Consider the following 13,622-nt stretch of genomic DNA (forward strand, 5'->3'; position numbering starts at 1 on the left):
ATTATGGATTTAACATAAAAACTAAATGGCAGTGAGCAATGCTATGTGTTGGTAGCTACAGGATATACTCCATGTGTGGCACTGACTCTATCCAGTGGGTCTCCTGTGTGGGTGTGTGGAGGGCCAGGGTGCATCCGTCTCTGGAGACAGAGGGGCCTGATTCCTGGGAGAAGGGCTGGGTCAAGGGGCCCTCTCTCTGGGGTGAAGAGAAGGCCTGGGGTGAGGAGCTCCAGGAGGAGAATCTCTCCCTCTGGGACGAGGGAGTCCAGGCAGACACAGAGGACTGTGATCGGGGCCTGGACCAGGGGCTGACCCACCGTTAGGGACAACAGATGAAGATGAGAACTTCTCCTACATGAACTTAGCTTTCATCGTGATTTTATACTTGACTCTAGACTGCAACTGCTGATATACAGTATTGTGATGGTACTTTTCAAGACGGCAGACATATCCAATCCTTTCTTCCTCGACACTATGCCTTAACCAAACTCTATTGATTGCAGCCTGTACACTCCTATGGAGTACTTTAGCTGCACTGCACCATGCCTGTCTGAGCGGGCCGGAGCGCGTCAGCTTTGCAGTACGACATCTGAACGAGCCCGCAGCTGGGCCCGTCTGACTCACCCTTCCGTCCTCTCCCCCACAGCTCTGCTCCAGCCGCCCTGAGACCCCTTCAGGCTTTCCCTCCGTCTGCCGTCGTGCCCATTAGCTGACGCAGAACACAAAAAACATGGCTGCCACTGCCGTCTCTACGGACAAGCGTGTCTTTGCCTGTTTGGATCAGGCCATCCTTCAAGTCTTCAAAGACTTATTGAAGACACAATTCTCTTGCTTGTTTCATGGTGGGGCTAACACAATTACTGGTGTGGTTGTAGTAAAAACATTCTAAAGGTTAGATTTTTGTTTTGATAAATGTTTTGGGAAAAAAGTTTGGACAAGCTGAAAAAAATATTTGCGATTTCTTTTCAAAAATAGGTTTGCATAATTGATGAGGACTCTACTAAACTCTCCTGTACTCTATGGTTTAACATACTAGATATGGCCTTAGTGTCATGGCATCAATAATGTAATAAAACTACAAATCCCTCCATCCCTCTCCATCTTGCCCTGTTCTGTCCCCTGACTCACATGTCGTGTTGTTGTAGTTCCTGGCTGAGAGTTGACTCTGGGCCCTGAGAGCAGCCAGGATCCTTTGGGCGGAGGAGGACAGAGGGCCAGAGCACAGCCTATGGCTTCTGCTGTATCCCTCCATCTTATACCTCCTAATCCTCCTCTTTCTGCCTGCCTTCCTGCTAGCGCCCTATACACACACACAACCAAGAGAAGTGAATGTTGGTATAACACAGTAACACATGAATCTCTTTACATAAGAGGTGGCCAAAACAATATAACGAAACAAGAAACAAAACTAACAAGATTTTATTTACAATACTTTACATTGTGAATTAGAAACAAATATTAAAGTTAGTAATTATTTGTTTCCCCCCCCAGGTGAATAAGAGTTCTGCTATGGAAAGCTGTGCTGCACAAAGCAACTGAACAGGATCAACTAAACGGGAACGAACATCCTATTCTTCTCTTATGGAACTGACAAACAAAGAATGATCACGACACCAACGGAACAGAAGAATCAAATTATTTGCATTGGTGGGTGAAACTAAGGGACTGAAATCCCTCTACAGGTGGATCCAACAAGTCCAAAGCGAGGCACAACAGTGTTGAGTGTTTCTAGAGTGTTTCTGTGACGCTGTACTATGACAGCAAACTCCCTGTGTCGTCACATTGAAGTGCACCGCTGCAGGATGGACACGCTGGCGTGTGTTGATGATTTCCATGGAGACGAGAAGCAGGTGTGCGGGCTGATGGGGGAGCTACTGTCTACTGGTCCAAGAGAAGGGTGTTTAGCCGTCAGGTGAGGGTGTTTTGTCGTGAGACGGGGTGTTTAGCCGTCAGACGGGGTGTTTTGCCGTCAGGTGGGGGTGTTTTGTCGTGAGACGGGGTGTTTTGCTGTCAGACAGGCACACGCAGAGCTCATGAGACTGGAGCTGAGGAAGATGCGAGACCGACTTGGCGAGACAGGGTGATGGACACTGGTCTCTGGAGACAGAGGGGGCTGGTTTTCTGGGAGAGAGCCCAGGCCAAGAGGCCCTCTGTCGGGGATGAAGAGGAGAGAGGCTGGGGGCAAAGCTCCCCAGGGATGTGAACACAACAAGAAATCATGAGACCGTCTTCATGTCTGCTCCTTCCTGGCGCCGGCGGCCATCTTGCCCTCCAGGTCCTCCACAGCTTTCTGCAGCCGCCTGGCGTCCAGGTGGAAGTGGACGTACAGTTCCCTCTCCTGCCTGAGGAGGGCGCTGTGCTCCAGCTGAGAGCGTTTCTTGCGCACGTCGCCCATGACTTCCTGCATGAGGCGATACAGGGAGGTCAACTGGGCCTCTACGTCTGTCAGGCGCACCGTCAACTCCTGGAGAGGAGGAGGGAGGAGTGAGGAAGGAGGAGGTGAGGAAGGAGGAGGGAGGGGGGGTGAGGAGGGAGGGAGTGGGAGAGAGAGAGAGAGAGAGAGTCCATTAGTATCCAGTAAGAACATACTTTCACCCTAGCTATATAAACAAATAGTCTGGTGACTAATCAAAACTTTAGCTACACACTCACTGGTGACAGTTTTACGAAAATGACAATATGTATTCAATTGGATGAATGATGTGTGAATGTATACAGATGTTCCTCTGGAACCCTGTGGAGGTCAAAACTTGGCATTAATACAGAGTTGCTTCAGATGAAGAGCACGGAATAAGGAAGAGTCCTCCACCAATCACCTGGAAACGGATGTGAACCATGCAACACAATACTGGGAGAGCAGAGACACCCAGTCTACGAAGCACTGGATGGATGGAGGTCTTACACCCATACAGTGCTCTAACCAACACAACCAGCAGTGTGGAGACATCACCTCTAACAGAAAACAAGGACCCTACTGTGTGCTACCGCACTCTCCCCCCCCCCCCCTCCATCTCCCCTCTCCCCATGGTGCCTAGCAACAACACTCCCAAACAACTAACAGCTCACTCACGATACCAGGGGCACATTCCTAATGCCATCTCTTACAGATGACGAAGATGATGATGAAGAGCGATCGGACACGTACCTGTGCGTTGGGGCAGAGCTCCTGGTTGGTGGTTGCCGTGGGACATACCTGCGGCGCCAATACCAGCTGCTGCAGCTCCGAGAACGTCGCCCCGTGCAACGCCTCGCAGTCGCCGCGGAGACGGGCGGCGGTGTAGCCCTGCTGGCGCGCCTCCCCGGACGCGGCCTCGCGAGCCGACCGCAGCTCCGCCTGGAGGGAACGCGCGGAACGTTCTAGAACCTCGTAAGTCCGAAAAGGCTCGTGGCGGCTCTGTCCGGACTCTTGACCCAACTCCAGGATCTGGAACAGTCTGGGGAGAGACAGACAGGTGGGTCTGGTCACCCGAGTTTGATTTTGTATATCACGACACCACCTTTAAATCGCAAATATTTCAACTGGAGAAAATGTTAACTAGTAATCTCTTTCTGTCAGCATTAGCTACCTGGATATTTAGTCTGGCTTTCGGCAGCAAACGTCAGCTAGCTAGCTACCCACATGACTAACAGCTTGTATAGTGTTTAGTTTACATTAAAAGGACAGAAGGCAGACACAAAGCAATGTTTCCTCTCACGAGAACATCAGCGAGGTTAGACAATCTCCCTGGGTGCTGTAGATCTCTTCACTCTACCTGCTGAAGGCCGCGTCTTTGGAGCAGATGACAGGGCCCAGCTTGGGGTTGATGGCCAGGTCGGGCTGGGCCAAGGCCTGGATCCTGAGGCTGGTCTCCTGTCCTCTCTTGCCCAGCCTGGAGGCCACGTCCCCCAGACACAGCTGCATCTGCCTCCCCATGCGGAGCTCCAGCTCATGGGCCAGCAGCAGCAGCTCGAAGGAAGCCTTCTGACGGAGCAGGTGGTCCCTGACCTGGAAGGACGGAGGAGATGGAAGAAAATAACAGATTTAGTTAATGCTGTATACATTTGATGCGGGGGAAAATGGGTTTGGCATTGTGGATCATCACTGGCATGACTTCTATCACACGTAACACAACACAAAACATAAGACAACCCGATTTCACCAGATTGACTAGGCCAGGTGAGGCTCCTCACCTGTTCCTGCCTGGAGGTGTAGTAGTCCTGCCTGGCCAGCTGCAAGGCCAGGTCCCCCCTCACCACGGGCACATTGAGCAGCCTTGCCCCCTCCCTGAGGGCAGCAGGGACCGGTCCCTGGAGCAGAGCTTCCAGCTCAGCCCCCGCTGTCTGCAGCTCACTCCTGCACACAGCCTCCTGCGCCGGAGTGGAGAAGCTGGAGGACAGGCTCTGGAGGGTGGAGGCGGGAGACAGGCGACAGAGGGGAAGAGAGAGTAGGGAGGAGGGTGGGGGAGGGAACAGGATATGATGATGATACGTTGAAATAACAAAAAAGGGCTAGTTCATGGCTGAACTGTGTGGGTTAAATAATAAAAACAAATAAAAATACGTTTTGCTACTTCCCAGTCCCACGAGGACCCCTCACCTTGGACAGTGATCGCTGCTTCTCCATAAGCCAGTCCAGCCCGGCCCTGGCCCCCTTCTCCTGGGCCCTGGCCATCAGTAGCTGGTGCTGGGCCACGATGTGAGCCCACTGCAGCCTCGCCATCTCCTTCCTCCTCCTCTCCACCACCCTCTCCGCCACAACTCCCCCCTTTATCTTCATCTTTTCCTTCCCCTCCCCTTCCTCCTCCTCCACATCCCCGTCTTCACAGTAGCTGAGGTCCAGGAGCTGGAAGCGTTCCGAACGGGAGGTCTCCACCAGGTCTGAGATGCCCTGGAAGAACTGCTTCTGGGTGAGGTTGGCTAGAGCTTTGGTGTTCAGCTCCACCTGGTGCAGGTAGGGTTCCAGGGGCAACTGAGACACCAGGACTGGGGGTCCTGGGGGGCTCCTATGGGCTCCAGGCTTGACCTCGCCCCCCTCCTGGGGCTTGGGCTCGGGGTCGAGGCGGACACAGAACGCCAGCCTCCTCACCTCGTCCGTCAGGGCCTGCAAGGCGGCGTTGGTCCCTGCGTTCTCCGCGGCGAGCGCCCCGGTGGTGTCCTTCAGCCGGTCGGAGGCGGTGCCCTGTCGCGCCTCGAGGCGGAGGGCGGAGTCAGCCCGGGCAGAGGTCATGACCTGCAGCTTCTTGAAACGGTGTTGCTTCAGCTTCTGCTCCTCGAGTAAACACTGCAGCTCCACCTCCAGGTCCTCCACGCCAACATCCCCCTCCACCCCGAAGGACGAGGATGACAGTGGCCCTCCGCCCACACCTCCATCTCCTCCCTCCCTCGGCCCACAGGTCTTGAGGACCTCATCCAGGGCCGACTCATCCAGAATGGCCTTGCCAGAGTGGCGAAGCGTCCTGAAGGCACGCACCTCCTCCGGGGTTAGGACGTTGCTCTGGTTGAGGGTGCGGCAGACGAAACGCAGGAAATGGAGGTTTTCAGGGGCGCTGTCGAAAAGCCAGTCGAACTCCGATGCCTTTAGCGATGACGCGCCGGGGTAACCAAGGCGACCCAGCGCCTTCACAAACTGATCACCGTCTAACATTGCGGCCGTTGTCACCACAGCCTGTGTTAACTTACACAGGCAATGGACAACTGTCTGAATCTGAAGTGGTAATAATTTAGAAAATGGCTCTTTTGATTCTCTAATGTAAATCAAAGCTTTTGTATCCTGGTTTGTGTTAGAGCTAAGTAACGTTAATAGACAAAGAAAGTTTAAGAATCAATGTTACCAGATAGTTTTGAAGAAAACTATATACTGGCTGGCCAAACTCGCTGCATCTTCTAATCTGAATAAATGACAAGAATACCTACAGGTCACAGTAAGGCACTGTCAGAACTCAAACCTTGCGTGAAGATAAATGGCTGGGCTAACTTGTTGTTTGTTTCTACATGCAGTAACTACCTAGCCACATAAAACTATTACATATTATAGCTTCTATACGGTATGCATCAGCGTTTGTACGTTTCTTGAAAACACACTGAACAGCATAAATCATGTCAATAAGTTAGTTTGTACTGTGGTACTGTGCTAAACAGACCTAGCTACAGCTAGCCAGTTCTAGGCTACAGTAACTAGTTAAAGTCGTTAACCAAACCCAAAGTAAAAAGAAACGTGACGAAAAAATACGTGACTTTTAAAGCACATTCGGTTCACAACTATGTCTTCTCTTACCGGCAAGATCCGAAGAGGTAATGGCTTATGGTAGCCGTTTTCAAACGTTTTAGAACAATTCGCTTGCTAGTTGCTGACCAATTTTGTCAAGCCTTCTTGAGCGCGCGCTACATCCAAACGCACGCACGCTGAATACCGCGAAATGACGACAGACGTAAACTTCCGTTTTTTTGTATCTTTCTAACCGGTGGAGAAAAGCCCGCCCCCAACGGTTAAAGTCCTGTCTCGTCTCACCAGGTTTAATTCAATAGATCATCATCACTGCAAGAAGAACGGCGATTTGTAAGTAGGCAATGGTCTGTGTATGGTCTTGTCTAGGAAAAATGTTTGGGGTGGCATGGTTTTACATTGAATGGATTGTGGGTTATCTACTGTGAGAAAGAGAAGTTGCATCACGAGTTCTAGTATGGTGTTCGACAACGAGGGGTCCGCGGCGATTTGATGAGGTCTTAATTTTGTTCAAGCTTTGTCCAAAGAGTTTGACTCTGAAAAGTATGCATGAATATATTTATTTTCCTCCCAATATAAACAACGTCACGTATTTTGCGAAATGCGTGGTTTGCTGATGTATCGCACACTACAAGTCGCGAAACAGACTCGGACATGGGGAAATGTAAATTTGCAGACTCTTTTGTAGAGAAGGATGAGTTTATGCAATGGCTGTAGCCTGTCGCTGAAAACAACCGTGAGACAGTGCGTTCACACTGCAGCGACCCAAATCACTTGCCATCGCTCTCCTTACCACAGTTCACCACGCCCGGGGGCGTTTCAAACAGATTAATGTAGAATGTAGTTCTTTAAAGTCACTGTTGTAGTTGTCATGGCCAAGTGTGCAGACTTGGGTTTACGTACTCGCAGCATCGATCAAAATACAACTTGTATACAAAATACAAAACTGTTTAATAGACATACACGTTGACATGTGTAAAAACGTTTACACATGGCGATGAGGTCTTAAAATATTTTGAGAAGGTCTTTAACAAGTCTTTAACAGGATGAGAGAGATTGGGGGGGTGGGGCACCCCACCCCTTAGCAACAACCCCAAACTGACAAAGACACATCAGTTTTGTGGCGGGCTTAAATTGATAGGTTGTCAATTTAAATATGCCACGGATTTGAGTGCCTGCCATCCGACATCTTTGTTCTTTCATGCAAGCTTTTGTTTTAAAGGGGTTATTGACTGATTGTATAGGGTATTTCACACTGTTCCTTAAGGTCTCCGAATAGGGGTATGTAACATTGGTTGGGCTGAAAATGGTCCGGGTGCTGTTCTATGTGCCCTAATGCAACCCTGTGAAATAGCCCTAGAATGAAACTAGATGTTTTCTCCCTTTTATGGTAACTATGACAAGGTAAACTCGGTTTTGCAGTCAATGACCCCTTTAAGGTATTACCTCGATAGATTCGGTATTGTTGCTACTCTGTGCCAGGTTGTATGACAGGCTACTGCTTTGCCCTTCACCTATTCCTGCGCTGCCAGTACCAGGCTATCAGTTTACCAACACCCTTTGCAACTTCCTTGGTTTAAACCACTCACACCTTCCTGCATGCACATGTTCTAAGGGCAGAGATATGTCACTCAAGTCTAATTCTGAGAGCCAAGACACTTTCATGCTATTACTGTACAAATAATCATACACAAAATCAAAGTATAAATGAGACATCCAGTCGCTGGTGCCTGGGTTTGAAACAAATACATTCACTCATACACTTGATCGATTTACAGTTGTCCTAAACGGAGAGCAATGGTTCAAGCCAAGACTTGGGTTCTGACGGAGCGTTTTGAGGGCTTCCCCAAGGACAGCAACTTCAGACTGCAGCTGGAACAGCTTCCTGACCCAAAAGATGGAGGTATATAACAGTATCACATTACCTATCATTGTGACCTGTACCAATGGTCCTTCCTAAACTGTACTGGTGATATCTTGTCTAAATAGGTCTTTGTCTGGTTGTCTTTTTCAGAGATGCTCCTGGAAGCTTTGTTTCTCAGTGTGGACCCTTACATGAGGTAAGGGGATTTAAAATAAGCCACCTGCAAATTCCCCTCCATGTAACATTTCTAGTCACCTGGCTGATTGCTACCGAGATATTGAAAGTTTTCACATGTCCGTGATTTTACCCTCGAGTGTTTACTGGCCTTGGACCATGGAACGTCTCTGATTGTTGTCTTCTCATGTTCATCTGCCCGGTCCTCAGAGCGTATGTAATGCGCATACAGCCTGGAGAGGTGATGATGGGATCTCAAGTGGCCAAGTGAGTTCTGCACTGTCACTCTTACAAACAAACACATCCTCTCACACACACAGTCACTCACACATTGACTCACACACACGCACATTATACCACACACTGTTTCTTCAATCTCAACCATGACGCATGGCCGAGATTTACCGGAGCCAGAATGTAATGTTTGACCACAGAATGTTCATCTGTGGTCAATTAGACTGTTCTCTTGGGCCGGCAACCTTCTGATTAACAGCCTGATTCCCTAACCGCTCAGCCATCTGACCCCATCAGATGGTTGCCCATCTGACTTTTGTTGGGCTCGGGTTGAAAGGCGGGCGACCCCCTAATATAATGGGAGGGGATTTACATTACATTTACATTTAGTCATTTAGCAGACGCTCTTATCCAGAGCGACTTACAGTAAGTACAGGGACATTCCCCCGAGGCAAGTAGGGTGAAGTGCCTTGCCCAAGGACACAACGTCATTTGACACAGCCGGGAATCGAACCAGCGACCTTCTGATTACTAGCCCGATTCTCTAACCGCTCAGCCACCTGACTCCTCCGGGATACACTGGTTACCAGTAAAGTCCTTGCCGATACATCTTGATAAACACATTCTTGAATGTGCCCTGATTAAACCTGGCCTGGGCCATAGAAATTGCTTATTTGTAGTTCAGTTCCAAAGTCAATTGTTTGCAAACAGTGCACCCACTCTCCTTAACACCATAACCACTCTGACCACATCCTGTCTGTGTCCTAGATTCACATTTTGGATATTCATTTAATAATTTAGCAGATGCTCTTATCCAGAGCGAGTTACAGTAAGTACAGGGACATTCCCCCGAGGCAAGTAGGGTGAAGTACCTTGGACACAACGTCATTGCACGGCCGGGAATTGAACCGGCCACCTTCTGATTAACAGCCTGATTCCCTAACCGCTCAGCCATCTGACCCCATCAGATGGTTGCCCATCTGACTTTTGTCACTAGAGTTGTCACATGCCGACTGGTTCTCCAACTCCTGATACGATGCACTGTTTTCGACCTGTGTAAATAACGTAGTTGCGTTTTGTTGTCCAGGGTGATCAAGAGCCACAACCCCTCCTTCCCGGTGGGCAGCCACGTGGTGGGCCGGTGTGGCTGGAGGACCCACAGCCTGTCTGACGGGGCCGGCCTGACCCTGCTGCAGGCAGACTGGCCCCAGGAGGTCTCCCTGTCCCAGGCTCTAGGCGGCATCGGCATGCCCGGGTGAGGAGAGCTGCAGGATATGTTGTGACTGCGTCCCTGGAAACAACATGGTTGTCCGTGATTATCATTGCCCCTAACCCTAACCCCCCCCCTCTGTGTCCCTCCAGCCTAACAGCCCTGTACGGGCTGGAGGAGGTGCTGGATCTCAAGGAAGGAGAGACCCTGCTGGTGAACGCAGCGGCAGGAGCGGTGGGCTCTGTGGTGGGCCAGATCGCCAAGATCAAGGGCTGTAAGGTGGTGGGCTCGGCGGGCTCCGACGCCAAGGTGGCCTTCCTCAAGGACCTGGGCTTCGACGAGGCCTTCAACTACAAAACCATCACGTCGCTTGAGGAAACTCTGAAGGCCGCCTCGCCAGATGGATACGACTGCTTCTTTGAAAACGTAAGCGGGTTTGGATCGAATGCTGAATCGTCTTGTGTGTATATTAGGGATGTGCATCTCCATTACTGAGGAGGATGCAATACACATCTTGGTGCACTGATCTGATACATTAAAGATACATCAAAGCAACTACTAATTTGTCACACAGCAAATCATCAATTAACTAAAAAAGTTAGTTTTACTTCACATATGAAACAAAGTCTCTGACAAAAGATAAAATAACATCAGGCCTGGACCTTGCTTTTAACCAGTCCTTTTTTCCAGTTGTATGTGTTCTCTGAATGTAAAAAAGGGTAGGGCCTAAACTATTACTGGCAGTCACAAGCTGCTGTAAACACTGTCATAACACCTCACACACTAAATTCAACTCATACGTCCTACTTTAAGGTTTTTCTCATTGACTCAGATATCTCTCGTCCTACTTTGTCGTACACAACAGGGATTTGTTTCTCGGAGAATAGCTTCCTATTCTTGCTAGAGGTACCAGTGGAGCTCGACACTGACTGTAGCCATAGCTGAATCCGAGGGGGAGGAAGACGTCTCCACACAAATACCATGTAGCCTCCTACCTAAGGCTACCTCAATTAGCTGTGTAGCCTGTGTACTTTATAGCAGCACAACGTATCTTGTCTGGAAAATCCGAAGTCTTGCCAAACCTTGGATTTATTGCAATTCGTAGGAACGTGTAACTCTTCCTCCGCCATAATAGCACTCGCCCGAACAAGCCTCCAACTCGCGCGAAACTTTGCAGAGAGACTTGACGAGAATCGTCCACTGACAGCAGTGGAGATGAGAGCGCGCTTAAGAAACAGTTAGATAGGAGGAATCTAAATAAATATAAAATTATTGATCACAAATCATTGGGTCACATTTGTAAATACTAAAGGTTTTCGCCGACACACGATTCTATATAAAGGTGTCATGTGAATGCTACTGTGGGCTGGCTGGCAGAAGGCTTTTAGTGTTTTTGATGAGAGAGAAGCATCTGAAGTTAGCAGTACTTCAAATCGGTTCTCTTTTCTAGGTTGGAGGCCCGTTTTTCAGTGTTGCCTTGCCCCAGATGAAGCAGTTTGGAAGGATAGCAGTGTGCGGAGGAATTTCATTGTATAACGATACCACACCACAGACAGGTACGTGAATTTCCTTTGGGATTGATTGATAGAACAAATTCTATGGGAATTTTCTTATTTCGTATTTAAAACATGAAATTAATGGAAATTCAGTCGTTAGGTGTTGTAGTGACTGCAAACGGCCACTAGGTGGTGGTGTTGGCCAGTGCGTCACACAACATTGCTCATGTTGCTATCTCTTTGTTTTTGTTTTTAAGGCCCATACCCCCACACGAGTATGGTCTTCAAGCAGCTGAAGATGGAGGGCTTCCTGGTGAATAGGTGGCAGCACAAGAACCCAGAGGGCATCCGAAGGCTGCTGGCCTGGGCCAAAGAGGCAAGTACAACCTGGAATGCATTTTCATTGATCCAGATGGATTTCCGTTCAAAATGGGCTTGATGTGATCTGACTTTATCCGTTTGAGAGCTGACAGGGTACATCGATAATAACAAGAGAGGGGATCCTTCTATGAAGAGGCTAAATATAGCTTTTTTCTCTCCTTAGGGGAAACTGCACTGTCGGGAACATGTGACGGAAGGCTTTGAGAAAATGCCCTCTGCCTTTATGGGGATGCTGAAAGGAGAGAACATTGGGAAGGCCGTTATAAAAGTATAAGGTGGAACACGTTGTGTCCCAATGATTACACCCATTCTGGAATTCCTATTGCTCCTCCAGATCCCATTTTTCTATCCTGTAAAGATCTGTCGTTGTTACAGATCTGAGTGATTACCATGATGTTTATGAAATCAATTAAGTAAATGTTACTCTGCCCAATAGCAGGCTATGATCCAGCTTATACTGAGCTAAAACGAATTAGTCATACTAACGCAACCTGGATATTCATGTACTTATTGCCTTCTGTAAAATTGAATATTTTTTTCTTTGTAATAAATCCGTTTTTTGGCTTTTGTGAAATGTTTGCTGGCTTGTGTTGGAAATATAATTTAAATGGATCACAAGTGTCCAATGTGGGTGCCATAGTAAGTGGTTCCAAGAATCGCTTCAACCTAGAAGTAAATTAAGTCTGTAAGTTGTATTTTAGTGGGCTAGGTCATTAAAACGAGCTGCTTGTCATGGATGCTAATCAGGTACTTGAGAGCGGTTAGAAGAACCCTTTGAAGATCCTACAAGAACCTTCTTTAAAAGACTCCAAAATAATAGAGCAAGACTCAAGCACCAACACAGGCTGTTGAGTTCAACCTTTTGTTGAATTGAAAGAACTGGCTGTATTTTTAGACCCTGATTCGAAATTCATTAGGTTTCCATTTCCATTTAGTCATTTAGCAGATGCTCTTATCCAGAGCGACTTACAGTAAGTACAGGGACATTCCCCCGGGGCAAGTAGGGTGAAGTGCCTTGCCCAAGGACACAACGTCAGTTGGCATGACCGGGAATCGAACTGGCAACCTTTGGATTACTAGTCCGACTCCCTCACCGCTCAGCCACCTGACTCCCTAGGTTGTTTGAATGATGACAAGAAGCTTGTTTCCATGGTTAGGGGCTTGTTTCTCACTCTGCTAGGGGACTAGATTCATGGTTACGCTTTAGCACATTTATATGAAGAACTGAAACCAGTTTAATTCAGACCTTTTAACTGATAATGAACCCAGAAGTGCTAACTGGACTGAAGTAGGTATATAATGGTACTATATGACATTAAACCCACTATCAACCATGATTATCTCTGCTACAAGGGAGCAGAGAAATGTGTCTTCGTTCCCCATCTCCTTTTGTCCCTGCAGGACCTATTTTCCTTAAACCATAGTAAAATGTATCATTGGGGTTGCATCAATATTTATCTGACTCCAATTATTTTACAGGGACAATGTAGTCAATTTGGTTCTAGCAGCCTTTAGTCACAGACCTACAGCAGTTCACAGACACTCCTAAAGTTACTGGTTCCTAAGCTATGCAGATTTCGTTTAAACAGGCTCTGCTTACCTTTTTATGATGGGATCCCGAGTGAGTGTCAGTCAACCACCACCGTCCTGCTCCTGCTGGGTCCCTTTCTCGGGGACCTACTCGTCCAGATCTCTCCCCCAGACACGTCGGAGGTCACCAATTGTCAAACGTGTCAAACTAGAGGAGAAGGATAGTCAGTCGATGATGCCAATGCAGCTTCACAGAAACAGAGTCTCAGAATAGATCAAACAAAGGCCTTCGTTGAGAAAGTGGTCGTGACAGAGATCAGAGAGAGTTCTGCCCAGTCCAAGTTCTGTCTCCCTGTCCTCGGGAGACAGGTCTTGTACCCCCCAGAGAGGGAGATCTGTGACAGGTGATTGGTCCGAAGACCATGGGGTGGGAATGTGGTTATCCAATTAAATGTCTAGGGTGTTCGTGGTGGCACATGGTGGGCAGTCCAAGGATCTGATGATGTTCAGAGAGGGAAGTGGGTGGAGAAG

The 13,622-nt window shown here is 48.5% G+C and overlaps 2 protein-coding genes across 4 annotated transcripts; one reads left to right on the plus strand and one right to left on the minus strand.

The window, feature by feature from the left end:
* Positions 1–1,473: 1,473 nt before the first annotated feature.
* haus3 (HAUS augmin-like complex, subunit 3) lies at positions 1,474–13,200 on the minus strand. 2 transcript variants are annotated; one of them, XM_067261641.1, is made up of 6 exons: positions 13,162–13,200; positions 4,577–5,653; positions 4,171–4,380; positions 3,753–3,985; positions 3,146–3,434; positions 1,474–2,464 (listed from the first exon to the last, which is right to left on the minus strand). In XM_067261641.1, exons 2-6 carry the CDS (start codon positions 5,621–5,623, stop codon positions 2,231–2,233), a joined length of 2,013 nt encoding a protein of 670 aa, XP_067117742.1. In that variant the 5' UTR covers positions 5,624–5,653; positions 13,162–13,200; the 3' UTR covers positions 1,474–2,230. The 2 variants fall into 2 exon arrangements, with proteins under 2 accessions (XP_067117742.1, XP_067117743.1); XM_067261642.1 differs by lacking the exon at positions 13,162–13,200 and having other exon boundaries at positions 3,194–3,434; positions 4,577–5,761.
* On the plus strand, positions 6,450–12,131 carry LOC136967730 (prostaglandin reductase 1-like). 2 transcript variants are annotated; one of them, XM_067261644.1, is made up of 9 exons: positions 6,450–6,535; positions 7,981–8,105; positions 8,217–8,262; positions 8,451–8,507; positions 9,562–9,729; positions 9,837–10,110; positions 11,135–11,240; positions 11,438–11,556; positions 11,725–12,131. In XM_067261644.1, the coding sequence occupies exons 2-9, from the start codon at positions 8,000–8,002 to the stop codon at positions 11,833–11,835; spliced, it is 987 nt and encodes a 328-aa protein (XP_067117745.1). In that variant the 5' UTR covers positions 6,450–6,535; positions 7,981–7,999; the 3' UTR covers positions 11,836–12,131. The 2 variants fall into 2 exon arrangements, with proteins under 2 accessions (XP_067117745.1, XP_067117744.1); XM_067261643.1 differs by lacking the exon at positions 6,450–6,535 and adding an exon at positions 6,686–6,699.
* Positions 13,201–13,622: the final 422 nt, after the last annotated feature.

The sequence above is a fragment of the Osmerus mordax genome, chromosome 23, assembly GCF_038355195.1.
Source record: "Osmerus mordax isolate fOsmMor3 chromosome 23, fOsmMor3.pri, whole genome shotgun sequence".
Lineage (NCBI taxonomy): Eukaryota > Metazoa > Chordata > Actinopteri > Osmeriformes > Osmeridae > Osmerus > Osmerus mordax.

Coding starts and splice junctions, on each gene's coding strand:
- haus3 (XM_067261641.1), bottom strand. CDS start 5,623: ATGTTAGACGGTGATCAGTTTGTGAAGGCGCTGGGTCGCCTTGGTTAC. Junction 3,435..3,752: donor AAAGACGCGGCCTTCAGCAG/GTAGAGTGAAGA, acceptor GTCTCTCCCCAG/ACTGTTCCAGATCCTGGAGT. Junction 2,465..3,145: donor AGCTCTGCCCCAACGCACAG/GTACGTGTCCGA, acceptor CCTCCTCTCCAG/GAGTTGACGGTGCGCCTGAC.
- LOC136967730 (XM_067261643.1), top strand. Junction 8,508..9,561: donor ATGGGATCTCAAGTGGCCAA/GTGAGTTCTGCA, acceptor TTTGTTGTCCAG/GGTGATCAAGAGCCACAACC. Junction 9,730..9,836: donor GGCGGCATCGGCATGCCCGG/GTGAGGAGAGCT, acceptor GTGTCCCTCCAG/CCTAACAGCCCTGTACGGGC.